This window comes from Notolabrus celidotus, chromosome 7, assembly GCF_009762535.1.
Source record: "Notolabrus celidotus isolate fNotCel1 chromosome 7, fNotCel1.pri, whole genome shotgun sequence".
In the NCBI taxonomy this organism is placed as follows: domain Eukaryota; kingdom Metazoa; phylum Chordata; class Actinopteri; order Labriformes; family Labridae; genus Notolabrus; species Notolabrus celidotus.
In genome coordinates, this window is record NC_048278.1 from 1,987,742 (window position 1) to 2,005,705 (window position 17,964).

The 17,964-nt window shown below is 41.1% G+C and overlaps 1 protein-coding gene across 2 annotated transcripts; it reads right to left on the reverse strand.

Annotated features, from left to right (window-relative positions):
* Positions 1–2,206: 2,206 nt before the first annotated feature.
* On the reverse strand, positions 2,207–17,050 carry LOC117815509 (tudor domain-containing protein 7A-like). Of its 2 annotated transcripts, none has more exons than XM_034687268.1 (22): positions 16,719–17,050; positions 15,082–15,301; positions 14,814–14,958; positions 14,417–14,531; positions 14,189–14,290; positions 13,866–13,903; positions 13,137–13,189; positions 12,713–12,883; positions 11,584–12,378; positions 10,684–10,880; positions 7,401–7,590; positions 7,125–7,236; positions 6,790–7,001; positions 6,432–6,566; positions 6,171–6,254; positions 5,426–5,560; positions 5,086–5,196; positions 4,576–4,753; positions 4,333–4,499; positions 3,958–4,151; positions 3,572–3,732; positions 2,207–3,061 (listed from the first exon to the last, which is right to left on the reverse strand). In XM_034687268.1, exons 2-22 carry the CDS (start codon positions 15,283–15,285, stop codon positions 2,829–2,831), a joined length of 3,732 nt encoding a protein of 1,243 aa, XP_034543159.1. In that variant the 5' UTR covers positions 15,286–15,301; positions 16,719–17,050; the 3' UTR covers positions 2,207–2,828. The 2 variants fall into 2 exon arrangements, with proteins under 2 accessions (XP_034543159.1, XP_034543160.1); XM_034687269.1 differs by having other exon boundaries at positions 13,866–13,900; positions 16,719–16,898.
* Positions 17,051–17,964: the final 914 nt, after the last annotated feature.

Consider the following 17,964-nt stretch of genomic DNA (forward strand, 5'->3'; position numbering starts at 1 on the left):
ATAAAAGCTTGGCAGATGGATCCTTATTATACCAAAGGATCATAAGAAGTCCCTTAAAATAAATAAAAATAATAATAATGTGGGGAAATTGGGTGAGAGCTGGGGTAAGGTTAATGGAAGATCTGTTTGATGGAAAAAATGAACTCTCCTTTGAACAACTAGTGTCTAAATATAATATACCTAGGACAGGTTTCTGGAAATATCTTCAGATAAGAAGTTGTGTGTTAAAAGCATTAAGAAACAGTCACTTGCATTGAGGAGCAATGGCGATCAAGTTGGAAGCTTAGAGGAGGGACATCCAGATATTATACAGAATTAAGGAAAGATCAACTCCCAAACTATGCAGGCGTTAAACTTGCATGGGGAAAAAATCTAACAATGTCTATAAACAGAGAGGCCTGGTTAAAATGAGTTCAGTCATGGTACTACATAACCTGAGACATGCAGACTCCCCTAATCATATTCAAAATAATAAGTAATAATAAGAGTAATTGGACACCCTCAAAGATGTCAAGGCTGCTAGGGGACTTGACCGACTTAAAGCTCCCCTCCCAAAGCTTAAAGGGTTTTGTGAGCCTAGCCATTACAGCTGCCAAGAAATGTATTACATCTAAGTGGAATCATGTAGACCCTCCAAACATTATTCACTGTTATTATTAATGAGGTCAATTCATGTGCTCCTTTGGAGAAAATAACCTATTCCATCAGAGGTAGCCCACAGCTGTTTCACAAGACCTGGGACCCCTGGATGGCCTATCTAGAGTCCGGTCAATACAATGTTTAACTTATTGGTACTCGTACTTCATCTGTGTTCAAATATCAGCCACCTGTAGATGTGTGAGTAAAGTGTAAGGGGAAGATATGTATGTATGTGTATGTTACATTGAAGATTGTGGGTGCATCTCTCCTTGTCATGGCATGGTTTTTGTTTTTTTTGTTTTTTTTGTTCTTTGTTTTTGTTTTTGTTTTTGTTTTGTTGTTGTACTCTATGGTGTTTTGTAAACTGTTTGTCCGAATAAGAATGAAGAAAAATGAATAAACAGAATTTTCCAAAAAAAAGATGTCAAGACTGGGGCTTAGACAGGACCACAGTTGTTGGAGATGTAATAAAAGCCAGGGCACATTGATCCACATGCTGTATGAATGTGAAATTGTAAAGGACTTCTGGTCAGCTATACTTAAATGTATAAATGTGTTAAAAACAGAGTTCACTAAGAGCCCAGCATTACTGAGTATTTTACCAGAGGAGGATACTCTGCCCTCAAACATGTATTTTAGGGTGAAATGAGCTTTTATAACAGGATGCAGGATAGTGCTGAGGCATTGGAATGCAAAATAGATGATCTGTTTTAGTGAATGGAGAGATGAAGTGGCCAGGATGGCTTCTTTTGAACATCTTATCTAGAGAATGAATAACACTGAAGTATTCAGATCTCTATATGGGGTCCCTGTCTGGAAATGACTGAAGAAGGTGCCTATGTTGGTATTTGATGTGCATTAGTCTGTCCTCTATTTCTAATGAACGTCATGTATGATTATGAATAGGAATATTGTAATATGAAATACTATACATGTTAACCTTTAAACATCACCAAAAGGAATAGGATTGCTCTTTTCTTTTTCTGTTGATTTACACTCTTTGTTTATTTACCTTGTTTTCTTATGTTTATCTTCCTTTTTGTTTGTATAGTTTATTTCTTGATTTAATATTTTTTTGTTTTTATTTATTTAAAATATATATATATATTTTCTATTTGTTGGTTTTGTATAACTTACATATAATTTGTTAACTTGTGGCGAACAAAGAAATACTGAAAAAATGCAATAAAATGTTAAATGACCAAAAATAAGACTGGATGAATGCTGCAGTTTGACCTTCTTCACGCATTTTAAAGACAAACAGGATGTTGAAAACTACTTCAAAATATAAAATATATAAATATGTAGAGTTTAACAGCTCGCAGCTTTCCTGCTCTGTGATGGAGAGAGAGAGTTAGCTCCAAACACTCATTCTTTTCCGATTTTTGTTTTGTTTTGGTGCAAACATTGTCATACTGAAACATGAAACTGTACCTTCAAATGATCCAAAACCAAGGCCGCCATGTCAGCTCTGCAGCTCTGAAGATGGACCAAGAACCGCTGCTCTCTTCAGGGACAGCAGGTCTTAATGTCAGAAAGCCAGCAGCATTTTAAAATGAGTCCGGAGTTCACCCTCCTCAGGCTACATGTTTAATAGAACAAAACTTTTAACAGCTCTTAATAATGAAACAATAACCTATTCTCTCCAGCCACACAACTTAGAGTAATATAGAAGAAAGTGTACCCGTCGGTGAGGTTTAACAGGTTTTTACATTTACAAAGGGAAGTCATCCTGGTTGGATAAATCTTAAAACGTATATACACACTAAGAAATGCAAAATAGACACACCAAACCAAACTAAACACACAAGGGAATGAAGTCTTAAAGAACACACACGAACCATGCAACACACACGTGACTTCACCTAAAGAAAACAAAGCGTTGATTCTTCTGCGTCAGTGCTTTAGTCCCTCGATTCTGAAAACATGAACTCTTCAACAAAACCTTTAACATGAGTCGACATGGCCCTTCACTTCATGCTTCTTCTGAGTCCTTGATGGGGGGAGGATTCCACATTGAAAATAAACAAAGGGAGGAGAAGGTGACTTTTTTTTTTTTTTTTTTAAAGTTCACTGAACACTTTCACCAGAGGTTAAGAAAAACAAAGAACCAGGAGGGAAAGTCGTTAATTTAAATATATTATCAGTGTCGGTGCGTGTTCGGGTCCCACGCTGCACCACAAGATGTCCTACGCTGCCGAAGACAGCTCCCCGCTGAGGTCGGCCATGATGCTGTGGATCCAGAGGTCCTTCTCATCCAGCGTGGTGTCCACCAGGTAAACGGTCAACTTGCGCTCCCACAGCTGACCTTTAACCTCCGACGCCTCCTGCACGCTCTCCACCTGGGCCACCAGCGCTCGATCCTCCACGTGATTCCTGAATAACATGGAGGTCTCCTCTGACCAATGGATGTGCGTCAAACCTGCAGGACCAACAGAAAGAGGCTCTATAGATGAAGTCATGCTGCATTAGGGTTTCAAAGGGGTGGAAAGTTTCCGGTAAATTTCCATGGGAAGTTAAGCTGGGGAATTTTGGAAATGTTCCAATTTGGAAACTTTTCATGGAAATTATGGGGATTAACTGGAATTTATGGGAATTTGTAGGAATTAATGGTGAATTGAGGGTAATTTAATGGAAAGGTATCATATCCAAGCATAGTCTCAATAGCCCTGCAGTAAGCAGTGTGCTATGTGCATGTGATTGAGGAATAGCAGAGATATTCAACTGTACTTGCATGAAATCTGGTTGTTTTAGTCAGGATTATGCTCAAATATATTTTCCCCAACTATATTTAAGTTCCTTGTTAAGAGCCAACCTTCAATTTAGTAAACTCCTGCTTTATTCCCATTTATTCCCATGGAAAGTTTCCAACTTTGAAAATTCCTGGAATTTTGCAACACTAGACGCCAAACACACTGATGATCTGACTCGCCTGCCAGTTGTGCGGCGATCGCCTGGAAGGGCAGCTGTCTGAATTCCTCGATCAGCGGCTGGATGAGAGTATTGCGGACCAGCTCGTGCTTGCCGTAGTCCAGCTCATAGACGGAGACCAGCCCGTTCGTGAGAATCCCCTTCACCTGCACGCGGTGCCAGCTGGGTGGAGGACAATTCAGTTATCAATTACAGCAACATCCTGATTTCAACACCTTGTTTTTCATCATCTCTGAGACATGCACACACGTTTATTCTCATACGACAGGAACCCTCTTTATGAATCATTACTAAGTTAACATTTTCAACATCTCAAAGATCATCTTCTGCTTAGAGAGCACAGAAGAGGACTGATCCATGTAAAGTGTAAACATGTTGATCACACACTTCTTGTCTATTTTGGCAGCATAGACTCCTCCTTTCTCGATGTGCATGGCAGCGTCGCTCTTCCCCGCTTGGTTGTAATAGAGGATCATCTCCCCCATCAGCACCACCAGTTTGTGAAGATCCTGCCACGGCTGGAGGACAAAGTAACCCGGGTGGCAGGCGACAGGCACGAACACATCCATGTTCTGACCGGCCTGAAAGAAGACAGAGGAAGAGGAGGAGGAGGGCTTTTTTCTTGCTCATTTGACCATGAAGTATCATTTTCTCTTTCTTTTATTAAACTAAAAATGTCACAACAGCAACATGAAACCTTACACCCTGTAAAACAACAATAAATGTCCTGCTTCCATGTGAAGTTGGTATGTGTCTGCACACCTGGGGAAGCTCCAGCGGAGGAGGCATCAGAAGAGGCTGCGCAGTCTTGGTTGTCAGGTCTTGAAGAGATGAGTCCCCAGCACTGGACAGAGGTTGTGTTGCGGCCTTGATAGTCTGGTTTGGTACTGGGATGTTCAGAGTCAACCCATCCACGAGTTCACTGAGACCTGATAGGTACAGCACACTCTCATGAAAGCTGAGTGAGCACGTAAAGTTCAGTCTCTGTGCTGTGTGCAGTATTACCTGGATCTCCGGCGCTCCGTCTGGTGACTCTGTTGGAGTGTTTGGTTGTGAGTTTCTGCCACAGCTCCGACTGGACCAGCTGATGGTTGATGCTCTTGTCCAGATCCTGACTGTCAGTGCCAATGAAGAGGTACACGTAGACCAACGAGTCCCCCTTGTGCTGGTCTAATTTAGAAATCTGAAATAGAAAAAATGAGACTTGAGATTGATTACACCACACACTGACTGCTTTAAGCTTTGAGTCCATCACAACAGATTAACATTCAGTGCTCTGTGACATTTCAGGCATTCTTACTTACACCATGTTTGTGTAGAAATTATTTTCAGAATCTTCTTTTATTCGCCATGTGATTACTTTGTTATTGAGTTTTACAAACCAGCAGGGGTGAAAATAAAACCTTTTTGATTTTTCTGCACTCACTAAACGTTTGTTCTGCAGGAGCAATCATTATGGGAAAGTTAACTTTAACTGTGTTGATCTTCATGTTTGATTATGTGAAATGATCCTACCTTGATTTTACCGTCTTCAGAGCCCATGACGGCCTCCTTCACCCACTGAACGGCCTCTTGGCTCCAGTCTCCATCTGGAACTGTGAGCTCAGCCAGGCGACACTTGATAACCTGAGGCAGCAAACAGAACAGAGACATACACAGTGTAATGCTCCTTCATGTGTTTGCTTTTATTGAGGCTGAATGAATAGCACAACAACAGACTGCCCGACTTATTTGCCAAAAATCAAAAGGTACGTATTCTTGAACGAAGCTGACAGAGGAACGGTGAAAATAATTTTCTCCAGGCGTAGGATTTAATGTTGAATAGTTCCACCCACCTCCCCACACCCATACAGACCTGTGGCGGAATGATGGTGAAGTCCTTCAGGAACACAGGAGGAATCTCCCGGAGGTCAGTGACCTCCACAGTTGCTGGGACTCCGAAGTCAATGAACAGGATCTCCATCACTCTGTTGCCGTACATGTTGGTGATCTGAAAACGAGAGCAGCGGTGAAACAGTGAGGCCAAAAACATGAACTGATAAACAGAATCTCAATAGTTTTAATGTTCAAACAAGTGTTACTGATTAAACTAAATACATTCATCAGATAGAAGAGTACATAGTGTGTATACATCTGTAATATTTGCCATAATTTATTTTATTCTATTTTAATTTTATTCTATTCCATTTTATTTTACTTTATTCTATTCTATTTTATCTTATTATTATTATTATTATTATTATTATTTACTTTATTTTATTCTATTCTATTTTACTTTAAATTATTGTATTGTATTTTATTCTATTCTATTTTACTTTAAATTATTGTATTGTATTTTATTCTATTCTATTTTACTTTAAATTATTGTATTGTATTTTATTCTATTCTATTTTACTCTTATCATTGCTATTATTATTATTATTATTATTATTATTATTATTATTATTATTATTATTATTATTATTATTATATTTTTAACTATGTAAGTACATTGTTGTATTCCCCTGTCCCATGTTGTAATGACTGCAACAAAAGAATCCCCCCCAATGGGTGATCAATAAAGTATATCTTATCTTAAATGTGAATGATCATTTTCTTACCTCCGCTCTGGACCACCTGCCTCTGTGTCGGGCTAAACAGAACTTGCCGCTAAAAGGTCTGGACACAAGCAGCTCAGATGTCATCTGGTAGGATTACATTAATATATGTTAAAATTAAAACAAATTAAAAAAAGCAGAAAAGATACAAAAAAAGAGACTGAATCAAAACACAAGTAGCAAACAACAGCTGTCCGTGAAGCCGACAACAAGACACCTTAAAGTGTGGACACAAGCTCATCTGTTCACTCAGGTGTGATCTACCTGGGACTTCAGGATGATGTCTGTGTCTTCCAGTAACTTCTTGAGTCTTGTGCTTCCTCTGCAGGGCAGCCGGCAATGAATGATCCCGTTTGCACACACGTTTGTGACACACAAGTCCTTATAGGTAGCATTTACCTGCAGGCGACAAAGAGATTAATGCTGCAGAGGACGTGGAGTGTTGATAAGATCGAGGACTTCACAATCACGACTGCTAGTTTTACTTCCTAAAGTGTCATGAAAAGACAGACTTTGATGGAAAGAGAAAAACAACACCTCTCACCGCTCAAACAAATTAATATTCATACTTTTACTGACTTCACACACACACTACAGAAGAAGTCAGCACCACCATGCTTACAGTCAGAGAGTTGTTCATGGACTTGTCCTGCAGAGCTTTGAGGCAGGCAGAGTTGATGTTGAGGTCGTCATCCTGTGAAGTGTCGTACAGCACGGCTACGGGCATCGTCTTGTCTTCAGACAACTCCAGTGTCTCCATCAGGAGAATTTTTCCGACTGCTAACGTATCCAGAGAGGACAGAACCTCGGGATGAGCGCTGAACGTGTCCAGACCTGAGAGGATAAGGAGGAGGACAATAGAGGGAGGCAAGAAGAGAAGCAGGCACCCCAGACATTCATTAAACAGAGTAGATGTATCATCGGTTCTGTGGGGACCTTCTTTAACTCTCTGTGTACCTGCAAGTTTAACATTTGTAGCCTGGAACGGCAGAGAGAGGAAGTCTTGGTGCAGCTCCAGCAGATTTGTCCTACTGGTTTCCACAGAGAAGCCGTAGTCCACATAGTACACCTGGGAAACACACCAAGACAGGAGGAAGGATGTTTGCTGCAGGAACAATCAACCATGAGCTGTGCCTAATTGTGCGAATGGGTAATGGTGTGCACTAAGCGTGCATATCACGAAATGAAACCAAACAAAACCACTTACAACAAGCTTCTCACTTCACCAGTTACCTTGATCTTGTTAGGGTCCATGATCTCCATCACCTGAGCCCGAGCCAGCTCCTCTACCTCCTCTCCTCTGACTGCTACCAGCTGACCGACCACAGGGCGACTCACAGGAAGGTGCGGGGAGCTCGAGTAGAAGGGGCGCATCGACTCCTCCATGGCCTCCTGAGCGTTGGAGTAGTTCTCGCCCACATACCTGAACAGAGAGAGAATTGTTTTCAATGTAGTTCAAAATAACAAACCTGATCTCCTTCATGTTTAATGAATCAAACATGAAGGCTGTGAGCTGGGGTTTGCACTGGCTTGAAGAAGGATGAATGAAAAGGATGCATAAAGATGAATGGAGGAACAATAAAATATATATCTCAGTTTAGACTAAGCAGAAGCCCCACGGTCAAAGAGGCTCTATGGAAAACTACATAATAAAAATCCCTGACTCAGCTTCATGTTGAGTATTCTTCTGTTGGAGGTTAAAAAGACAGTTTTTAAAGCCTCTGACTTAGAACATGTACAATTCCTATAGAATAAACATTTAATGTGTCATTAAGCGTCAACAAAAATCTGAGTGATAGGAAACAGTTCAGAGCATTTCTCAGGACTGTGTGGGCGTGGCAAAATGAGATGAGTGGAAACCAAATCATGGCCCACTATTTCTGCAAATCTATCGGAGTTAGGAAAATAGAAGACTGACAACAAGCTGTCATCCTCACCTCTGGATGTGCAGCCAGGGATGGCACACACGAGCACAGTGATGCAAAGAGCAGAGAGACAGCTGTACAGACTGATTACAGGCACAACGTGATTAGCAAATAATAACAGCTAAAGGCGACGAAGCGAGGAGTTCACTTAGACATCAGGAGACGGTCTAAGCAGGAGCAGAGTATTTGTTTGGTTAGATATTTATTATGTCATAAATATCCAATTTAACCCTGCCAACTTTAACCTAGCGTCAGAACTAGGGATGGGAATTTACTGTAATCCTTGTAACTGATTACTCAAATTTCCTAATGAACGATTACTTGAGTACTTGCAATTATTTTATTTTTTTTACCACAAACAAAAATAAATAAATAAAAGTTGGTCGGACACTTGCTTTTGAGAAGGAGAAGAGAGGTTTTAGAAGGGGGATTCTGAATGTGTGTGTGCAGTTATATGAGTGTTGATGTTTATGTGCATGTTGTAGTTTGATGAGTATTACAGGGTATTTATAAGTGGACTCTAGCAAGCTTGTAGTGTGCCACTGCGGATGGTGAGAGGGCGTGGTTGAGGGAGGAGCTGTAGGTACCAGCAGACTGGTATTGGCCAGGCCCGGCTCTGCAAAGGCAGCCCTCAGACCCTTGGGAGGGGACTTGCGAATTGCAGAGCCAGGCCAGTTTCAGGTGCATACATTTTGGGGGGGGGGGGGTCATCAGACCCAAGGGAGGAAGCCCCCCCTCATGTGATGCATGCAATGATGATACAATGATTGAGGATGATGAAACAGCTGTTATGTAAGACAGGTAGGGGTGGCAGAGGAGGACCCAGTTTTATGCGGTGATCACAAGCGGCAACCTCCGGTCTAAAAATATGAGTCAATGCGGAAGTGTTAAAAGCTGCAGTTCATCGAGGATCCGCTTGAGGCTGGCTCCGGAAGTACCGGAAGTCACATACACATGAATGGGGAAAAGACGATCTTTGCAGCATTAATAAACATGTTTACAGCCTGGTACAAAAGATGAGTGTAGTCTGCATAGCTAATTTCTCGATGTCCTCTCACTGTGAGGGGGGTGAATTTTTTTCTAATTCGGCAATTTCGAAGATATTGAGATTACCAGTCTTCCAATGAGAGGCACAGCTGCCTGTGGGAACACTGCAGCTGTTGGCTAGGAGGCTCAAAGCCCGCCTCTTTACGTCACACTGGCTCGACAGAAGCAATATGGCTGCCGCAGCCGATTGGTCTCAAAACAGCTCTTCAGAAACAGATGGGTGACGTCACGGATACTACGTCCATATTTTTTACAGTCTATGGGTGATCAGCGAGTCCTTTTATGTTTGTGTATCTATGTGTGTTTGTGTGTTTGTGTGTCTGTGTGTTTGTGTGTCTGTGTGTCTGTGCATTTGTGTATTTCTGTTTTAATGATGGAGGTGATGGGGCACGGTTATGTCCTATAGATGAAGAGAGGGGATGGAAAGCAGATAGGAGAGCATGAAAGACGAAATCAGAGAAGTAATAGTATAAACAAAAACAAAACAAAACAACCCCAAAAAAACAAACAATTACAAACATTACTTTTTATAACTGACATGTCACAGGTGTCGCAGATGGTTCTGTATTTGTTGTGCTTTTGCTTTTGGTGTAATAACGTGTCCCTAGAGAGTTGCCGTAGCTGTCGTACAACAGTTGTTTTCGCTGAAATCTGTCTCGGTGTGTTCTTAAGCTGAAGCCGTGGCCGGAGAAGTCAAACGTTTATATCCCGTTAATTATTTTCCTACCTAGTATATTGAGTTAGGCGAAAACAAAAAGCACATGTAACGCTGTATGAGTTCAAGTTATCTTGCCAGGTGGACGAGTAACAAACTGCTACTTGAATAATGGGGTCAATGGCGAGTACTCAAGTAATCGTACCCATCCCTTGTCAGAACGTTATCAAAAACATGACTGAGAATATTTCAATAATGGAATGAAGTTCAGTTCTAATATTGTTAGATATATAATAGTATGTATGTCATTTTTTTAGACATTGTAGATTAACACTGAAGACATCAAAACTATGAAATAATCTGGTTTTGCCATAATCTGGATTACAACAGTAGTCAAATAGGGCTATCCATTGTGTACTAACCCTACCTCTGAACAACACAACTGATGGTCTCAAACACATTAAGAAGGCAAGTCATTCTACAAATGAACTCTTGACAAGGCTCATGTTCATTAGAAACCATTCCAGGAGACCACTTCATGAAGCAGACTGAGAGAATACCAAGAGTGTGCAAAGCTGTCATGAAGGAAAAAGGGGGCTACTTTACAGAATCTAAAATCTAAAACAGATTCTGCTTTGTTTAACACGTCTTTGTTCATTCAATAATTCCATATATATTCTTTCATAGTGTTGATGTCTTCAGTATTAATCTACAGTGTTTACAATCATTACTATAAATACAAACCCTTGAATGTGAAGGTGTGTCCAAACTTTTGACTGGTAGTGTACATATGAGTATAAATATCATAGTTGGAACGTTTTCGTTGATTTAGGTTACCAGAGGCTTTAAACTACAATAAATCAAACTCCACAGGAATAACGTGTCTTGCCTTATAGTGACCACGCTGCTGCTCATGGCTTCAGTTACCAGCACCGAGGGGAACTGTTCGCTGGGAAGCAGCAGACAGGGAGGAATCACAGGACTCAGGACCCTCAGACCAGAGGGGAGGAAGTGGCTTCTGCACTGCTGGCTCTCTGCTCTGTGTTCGGCGTCCATGTCCGCTCTACTGGAGTTGTACAGGATGGCCTGACCACAGAAAGCACAATGACGACGACACGCAAGGATACAGCACCACAACAAGAAGCAACAGGCAGACATGTTCTTGCACTCTTATTACTTTGCAAGGCGGCAAAGTACGGTGTTGAAAAATGAAGGGGATCTTGATGAAGCAAGAAACTAGTGTTCAGTGTCACCTGAGACACCTGAGTTTCTGAGTAACACCTGGGCTACAAGGTTCAACGTTACTGCCAAACAACACGTTTACAGCCATGTTCAAAACACGGGGAAGGTTTACGTATTTGCACTCGCTGTACAGGGAGTTATTTTACAAACGCATCCCTTTAAATATGATCGAGGCTGAAGTTAAACATACATTTGAAGAGTTAGGGCTGAGTTCACAAACAAGTGGTCCCATTGCAGCTGTTTGCCAGGAGGCTGAAAACACAGCTTCACCTCTTTGTCCGTGTTTTGACTGATTGAAAGTTAGGCTGAGTTTCTAATAATGTGCCCGACATCGTCAGTGTTTTAAAGAGTCGATGAATGGCATGTGTAATTCAAAAGTACAAACTCGATGAATCAAGATGATGGCCACCTGCTGTAACCTCAACAACAGTTACACACACAGTTACACACTGGTGCTGTTCTTTATACCAGCACTCATGGATTCCTCCTTTTCACACAGCTTAGTTTACTCTGCTATCTGCTGAGTCATCTCACTTCCTTCACATACCTTTGTTTTGTCACCTGGCACGGGATACTCCACATCACACATGTCCATCAAAAGAGACAGGTTGTGGAGAATGTGGTCTGGGAATGGTGTCTTGAACGTGTCCATGAAGAGCTGGGGCAGACCGTGGACCCAAAGACCGTGACTGTACTTGGAGAGGAGGTCCTTTAGTTTTTGGCTCACATCAGCCGACATAACGGGAGCGGACGATTGTGAGGGGGGACGAGGGACAGGATCGGAGGAAGTGGAAAAGGTAACCTTCAGAAGTGGTAAGATGTCAGGGCCGGGCATTGAGGTGGAGGATAGGGGAGAAGTGTTTGTTTTTGCAGGGCTTGTCAAGGTCGGAGCTAATGGAGGCATGTTTTTGTTGTGGTTGAGGTCAGTCGTAGGTGAGCTAGCATTTGTACTGGCAGCCAGACCGGCAAAGGGGGACAGGCGAGGAGCCAGAGCTGGGTTATGAGCGGGGCTGCGGAGTGAGACTGAAGGGGGGTTGGCTGACAAACCTGCAACAGGCTGGGAAGGAAAGATGAAGGTGGGCTTGGCCACGGGGTTTTTGGGGGAAGTTCTCGGTTTGGGAGTTGGTGGAGAAGTTCTAGGAGTCGGGTAAGGAAAGGGGTCAGGGTGGGGTTGTTCAGGTGTTGATGGAGGAGACGAAATGGGTGTGGTGACCGTGCTGGAATTGTTGCAGGATGTTAGAAGGGTGTTGGTTGTGCTGTGTGGAGGGACGGTTTCAGGCTTTGAAGGCACAGGAGGGTAGATGAGGCGGTCTGCTCTGGAGTTGGTGGAGGGTTTCTCCACCTGTAAAGACATCACAGAGAGAGAGAGAGTGGGGGGGGGGGGCAAGGCATGATTTTCAGATGACGTCTTTTAATCCTTGATAAAGTTTTGGTATGTACCAGTGTGTAAAAAATAAAAAGCACTTGTTGCACTCACAAGTGGATTTTGAAAGCAGTTGTGTGACCTAAAAACTAAAAGCCACTTAAACTTCTACACTTTAGAAGTAAGATCACTTCTCCCTTAAAAACCCAGATGTGCCTCCAACAGATTTACCCTAATAAAGTGCCTTAACACTTCAATTGTTGAATGGGGGTATGCTAATTTGTTGAAGTATAAAGAGAAACTAATGACTCACCAGACAGACGTGTGTCCACTGCTCCAGATTGATTTGCACCTGAGGGTGGAGCTCCTGACCAAACATTTCCCTGTAGACCCCTGAAAGCTTCGACATCCACACTCCGCTGCAGTATTTCCTCAGGAGCTGAGTCATCCTGCTCTGCACCAGCTCCACGTCATACTGACAAGACTACAGGGAGAGATTTCACGAGGTAATCATTCGGACAAGTTTGTCCCTGTGCTTCACTGACTGAGGGTAGATCACTTTTTAAAATCACAAAGAATAACAAGCTGATAAACTAAATGCCAAATAAACATCAGCTTGTATTTATCTCTGATGTACTCGTAACTATCTGCTCACACATTTGGGATGTAATTAAGAAAATAAGAAAACTCTGAAGTCTAAATATAGGCCATCACATCATGTAGAGGTTTTTCCACACCTGGAGTTTCAAGTTAGATGGCTCGGCTCTCAACACTTTTTTTGGAGGATCATCTGTAAGAAATGTTCCAACAGAATGAAGAGGTTAGAAAGTAAGATGACACTTTAATAACTCACCTGGTCTCCTGTTCAGAATCATGTTAACTCTCTCAACTGATCACTCCAACTTTAATTTATCAGATTTTATATTGATACACATGGTTCGTCATGTCTTTGTGACATCGTCTCAATATCTACTGATTGTTTTAACTGAAACTTAAATGATGATCTAAAATGGAATCAGGGCTCTTTACTGCAGGAATCACAAAATTCATAAAAAGCTTTGTCTGCACTGAAGAGCAGTTATTTAATGTTTATAATAACTTTGAAAGTGCACATTAAAAACAGCCTGATGGTGAATAAATGTTAATGTTCATTAAGGAACATCAATCAGTCAATCACCACCTAATCCCAAACACTTGTGGTGGACCAACAACTTCACATCAGGTGCATTTTAACCAAGAGTTCCGGGGTCTATAAGCCCCCTGAACTACTTTACTCTGAACCAAAAGGTTCCTGTGCCCCTATTGTTGTCTGCGTTTCGACCGCGGGCTGAAGTCCCGGGTAGATTGTGCAAATCAGGCCAGTGACGTATGGAGAGAGAAAAAGTAAATGCACTACACCACCAGACCAGGTGGTGTCTGGTGGTGTAGTGCAGGTAATGGCGAAAATACATAAAGATGCTGCGTACCTTTGGTCTTCCAGCTGTTTTCAAAACTCCCCTGCCTGCTGGAAACATAATATTATTTTAAACACAGTCAATATAATGATATACAGGTGCACATTAAAAAAACGCAATATCTTGAAAAGTTCAATATTTTCTGTCAATTATTTTTAGACTGAAAGTGAAAATGTAAAATATTCTTGATGCATTATATGCAAACTGAAATGTTTGAAGCATTTTTCTTTTTCAATTTGATTATCTGAGGGCTCCTTCTGAACACGCTGGCTGCTTATCTACACACACAAAGCACTTCATTACAGGTACTGGTTCATCAACAGCTGTGTATCTACCTCTCAGGCACCCACTGCTTCACAGCTGTTTGTGGAGCTGGTTTGGGAACTGGTTGTCTGTGTTCAACAGGAGTGATGGAGCTCAACTTTGGGTCCAGCTTTCTAATGTTTGGAGAGAAGACAGCAAAGGATGGATGAATTCTAAATACATTTACAATATGACTGGAAACTAAAGTGTAAAAGATAAGCTATGTGGTTTCTTTGCTATTAACGCTGATGTTTTTCCACCTGTAGTCTCCTGCTGCACTGAAGCCTCCGCAGGCTCCTTGGGGCCGATAACGATTTGAGGACCAGTTTGAGTCACCAGCAGCTGAGGGCTGGCGGAGAGAAGACCTTGGCCTCACTGAAAGCATGGAAAGGAGAAAGAGAAGTCGAGTTACAGCTAAAAAAAACAAATAGGAGGTGAGATAAAGAGAAATGGTTTGATTAATGATGATGAATCAGAAGTGTTTTTAAAGGTGATTGATCTTTGTACTTGAACGACTCATGTGGACTACACTAGAGGAGAAAAATGACACAATAAACCCTCTAATATCTTGTGATGGATTCATGATCCTTAAAAACAAACCAGATCTGACTCTGAGGAGGCTCTTTAAAGTGTCTCACAAATCTGTGCGTCTCCTACCGTTGAGTATGTACGGGTTTGACGGCTTGAATCTCATCGTGCAGTTGACCACTTTGTAACGTCCACATTTCTTGGCACTCTTCTGCCTGGCCACCAGCTCTGCAATGTGCGCCGTCTCTTCACACACTGCTGCAAAGCATTTCAACTACAGAGAGGATATCTCATAAGGTGAAGTCTAAAAGGCAATCCAATGCTTGCTTAAGTAGAGGAAAGCAACAGCATCAAGCATGAACTTAAACCTGAGGACATTAATGAAACCGGTCCTCACCTCACCCATGCGGTACACCAGGTGGACCACAGATGGGATGCTCTGGAGGTAGTCCTCCAGTCTCGAGAAGCCGAGCTTCTTCAGCGGGATGAACTCTCCGCATAGGGAACGGTACTCACCCTGGAGTTTATTCACAGACACGCCGGTCTTGCTGGACTGCAGCACAGACCGCAACATCTTTTTGATGGATTCACTATCCGACATCCTGGTGAGTTTGCACCTAAACACAGAACAGAGAAATGAAAAATCAGTGTGGTTAGAGGTGGAACAAGATATTAAATACATCTGATGATGCACCCAGTTTGATCAAGCAATAACTATCCATCAATGTGACACACTGCACTCATAATCTGGGAGTCTTTTTTGACTCAGAGCTCCACTTCAACACTCACATTACCAAAGTCAGTCAGTCCTGCTACCTCCAAATCAGAAATATTGCAAAACTCAAACACTTCCTCTCTCACTAAGACCTTGAAAAAGTAATTCACGCCTTCATTTCATCACGTCTGGACTATTGCAACTCCCTGTTTTGCAGTCTGTGTAAAGGTGACCAGAAGGTGACTGGGCATTTTCGGTCAGGACCCCACAACTATGGAGCGCCCTACCTGACGAAGTGAGGTCAGCTCAAACAGTACCATGCTTTAAATCACTCTTAAAAACATACTTTTATAGAAAGGCATTTTTTAGAATAAATTGGCTGATTTTATTGTTTGTTTTGTTTGTAATTGATTTTCAAATTGTTTTTATTCTGTATACAGTTTTACTGTTTTAGTGGCTCAATTGTTTCATTCACTGTAATTTCACCTCCATCTGACTGTATTTTTCAGGCACTTTTAACAGCTCAGGTCCAACACCTAATGTTTGTCCTTGCTTTTAATGCTATTTTAATCTCCCTGTCCATTTGCGCCCTTGGTGTGAAGCATTTTGTACCTGTGTTTTGAAAGGTGCTCTATAAATAAATGTATTATTATTAATATTATTATTAATATTATTATTAGTAGTAGTATAACCGTTGATCACATTAATATGTAACTCCTGAAAACAGCACTTTGTAACTGTTCAGTTCTATTGGTAACTTTCTATTCAGTTTTAATCACAGCCTAGTGAAATACAATTATTTTTCAAGACCATTTTCAGACACAAAAGCTATTTATCTTAAATAAAACTGAGTTTCTAGTCGTGCAGAAAACATGCAGATATGTGCAAGTACAGCAAACAGTACCTGGCAGATGTAGACACCAAACTACATCCGGGTATGTGGTCTAAAACCATAGACTGTATAAAATAAAACCAAAGACTGTATAAAGCTAATGATGTTTCAGATTCTCAAACAACAAGTCCATGATATGTGACGCAAAAATACAAGAAACTCACTTATAGTGTTTGAAACTGGAAAAGTAAAGCCAATTTATAGTTAATAAAACTTCAACTTTCTGTGTTTGGCCCGCTAGCTAGCAGCGCTAACCTCCATGATGCTAAATTAGCATCAAGCACTTCCGCTAACGGCTAACGGTTAGCTTCTTCTAAAGGTCACGGATCCGTTTCGGCCTTAAGATGCAATTTTATGAGCTCAACGGGATCATTTAAAACATCAGATCGAAGATATATAAGATTGTGATGATTTCTGTCAACATTACCTGTAACTCTAACCAATAAAGGGAATCTTTCCTTCCGTTGATGTTCTCTTCTCTTTCTGCCGCATTCAGAGTGACGCGATGTTCACGCCCACAAGGTCAAAGGTCACTGCCGTAAACTTGTTAGTTTAGTCTGAGTTAGTACAATTGTAGTTCTCTAAAGTTATAAGATGTTATAAATCGTCTGGCTGACATTTTACTGGATCAATGTAGAAGTTGTTCAATCATTCAGGAGGTCATGTAAAAATAAACCTTTAATTTGTTAGTTTATTGGCTACTAAGCAATATTTTGCTGCATTTAGGTGCTGTAGGAAATTGCAGTATTTCAAGTTAAACGCAGTATTTCAAGTTTTGAATAACACAACTTTATTTTTCTTTGTTTTCAGCAAAAAGGAAAGCATGGTTACACAAAGGCACATTTAAATCCATAGTATACAAGCTTTTTCATAAAGTATGAACAAATGTTAATTTCTCTTCTCTGGCTCTGGGGTTCCCAAAGTGGGGGTCGGTCCCGAGATTTTGTTTTTTGTTTTTTTTTAGTCATCCAAAATGTTGTAGATTGTCAATTACTGTAAATATATATATATATATATATTTTAAAGTAATTCAATTTGCAATAAAAACCTTGCAAATACATTTTTTCAATTAGTTGTCTGCCTTTCTTTGCAGCTAGATATCTCCTAAGGTTAGGACAATTAATTACAAAAGCATCAGTAACAGTGGTTAACTCATAGTAGCACAGGAAACAAAGCCACATGTGCTTGTAGGTGGCTAATTTTCAGCAGACCAGCAAAATGAAGTGTGAAGCTACAAGTTATTCAAGGGATAGTGGGGGTCACAAGTCTTTGGCACCTATATTTTGGGGGTCGCTGGCCGAAAAGTTTGGGAACACCTGATTTCTAACACCGAGAATGATAGCATGTAAAGCTTTTTTATGCAGCCTACATAACATAATGACACTATGTGACAGAGGCTATTGTGACTATGTACAAAGGTTCACAGTGAACTTAAATATGTAAGCAGAGACATAAATTAGACTTGAAGCAAAACATGTTGCAGCAGAAGGTTTGGCCATTCATTGATAAGTAGGGCAGGGGTTCCCAAAGTGTGGGTCGTGACCCCCTGGGGGGTCGCGAGACACAAATGGGGGGTCGTAAGATGTCTTCCAGAATGTTTGTTTTTTTAAGTTATCTAAAAATAGTACACTTTACCCATTATAGTAAATAATATTGACAACAATAGTAGCTAA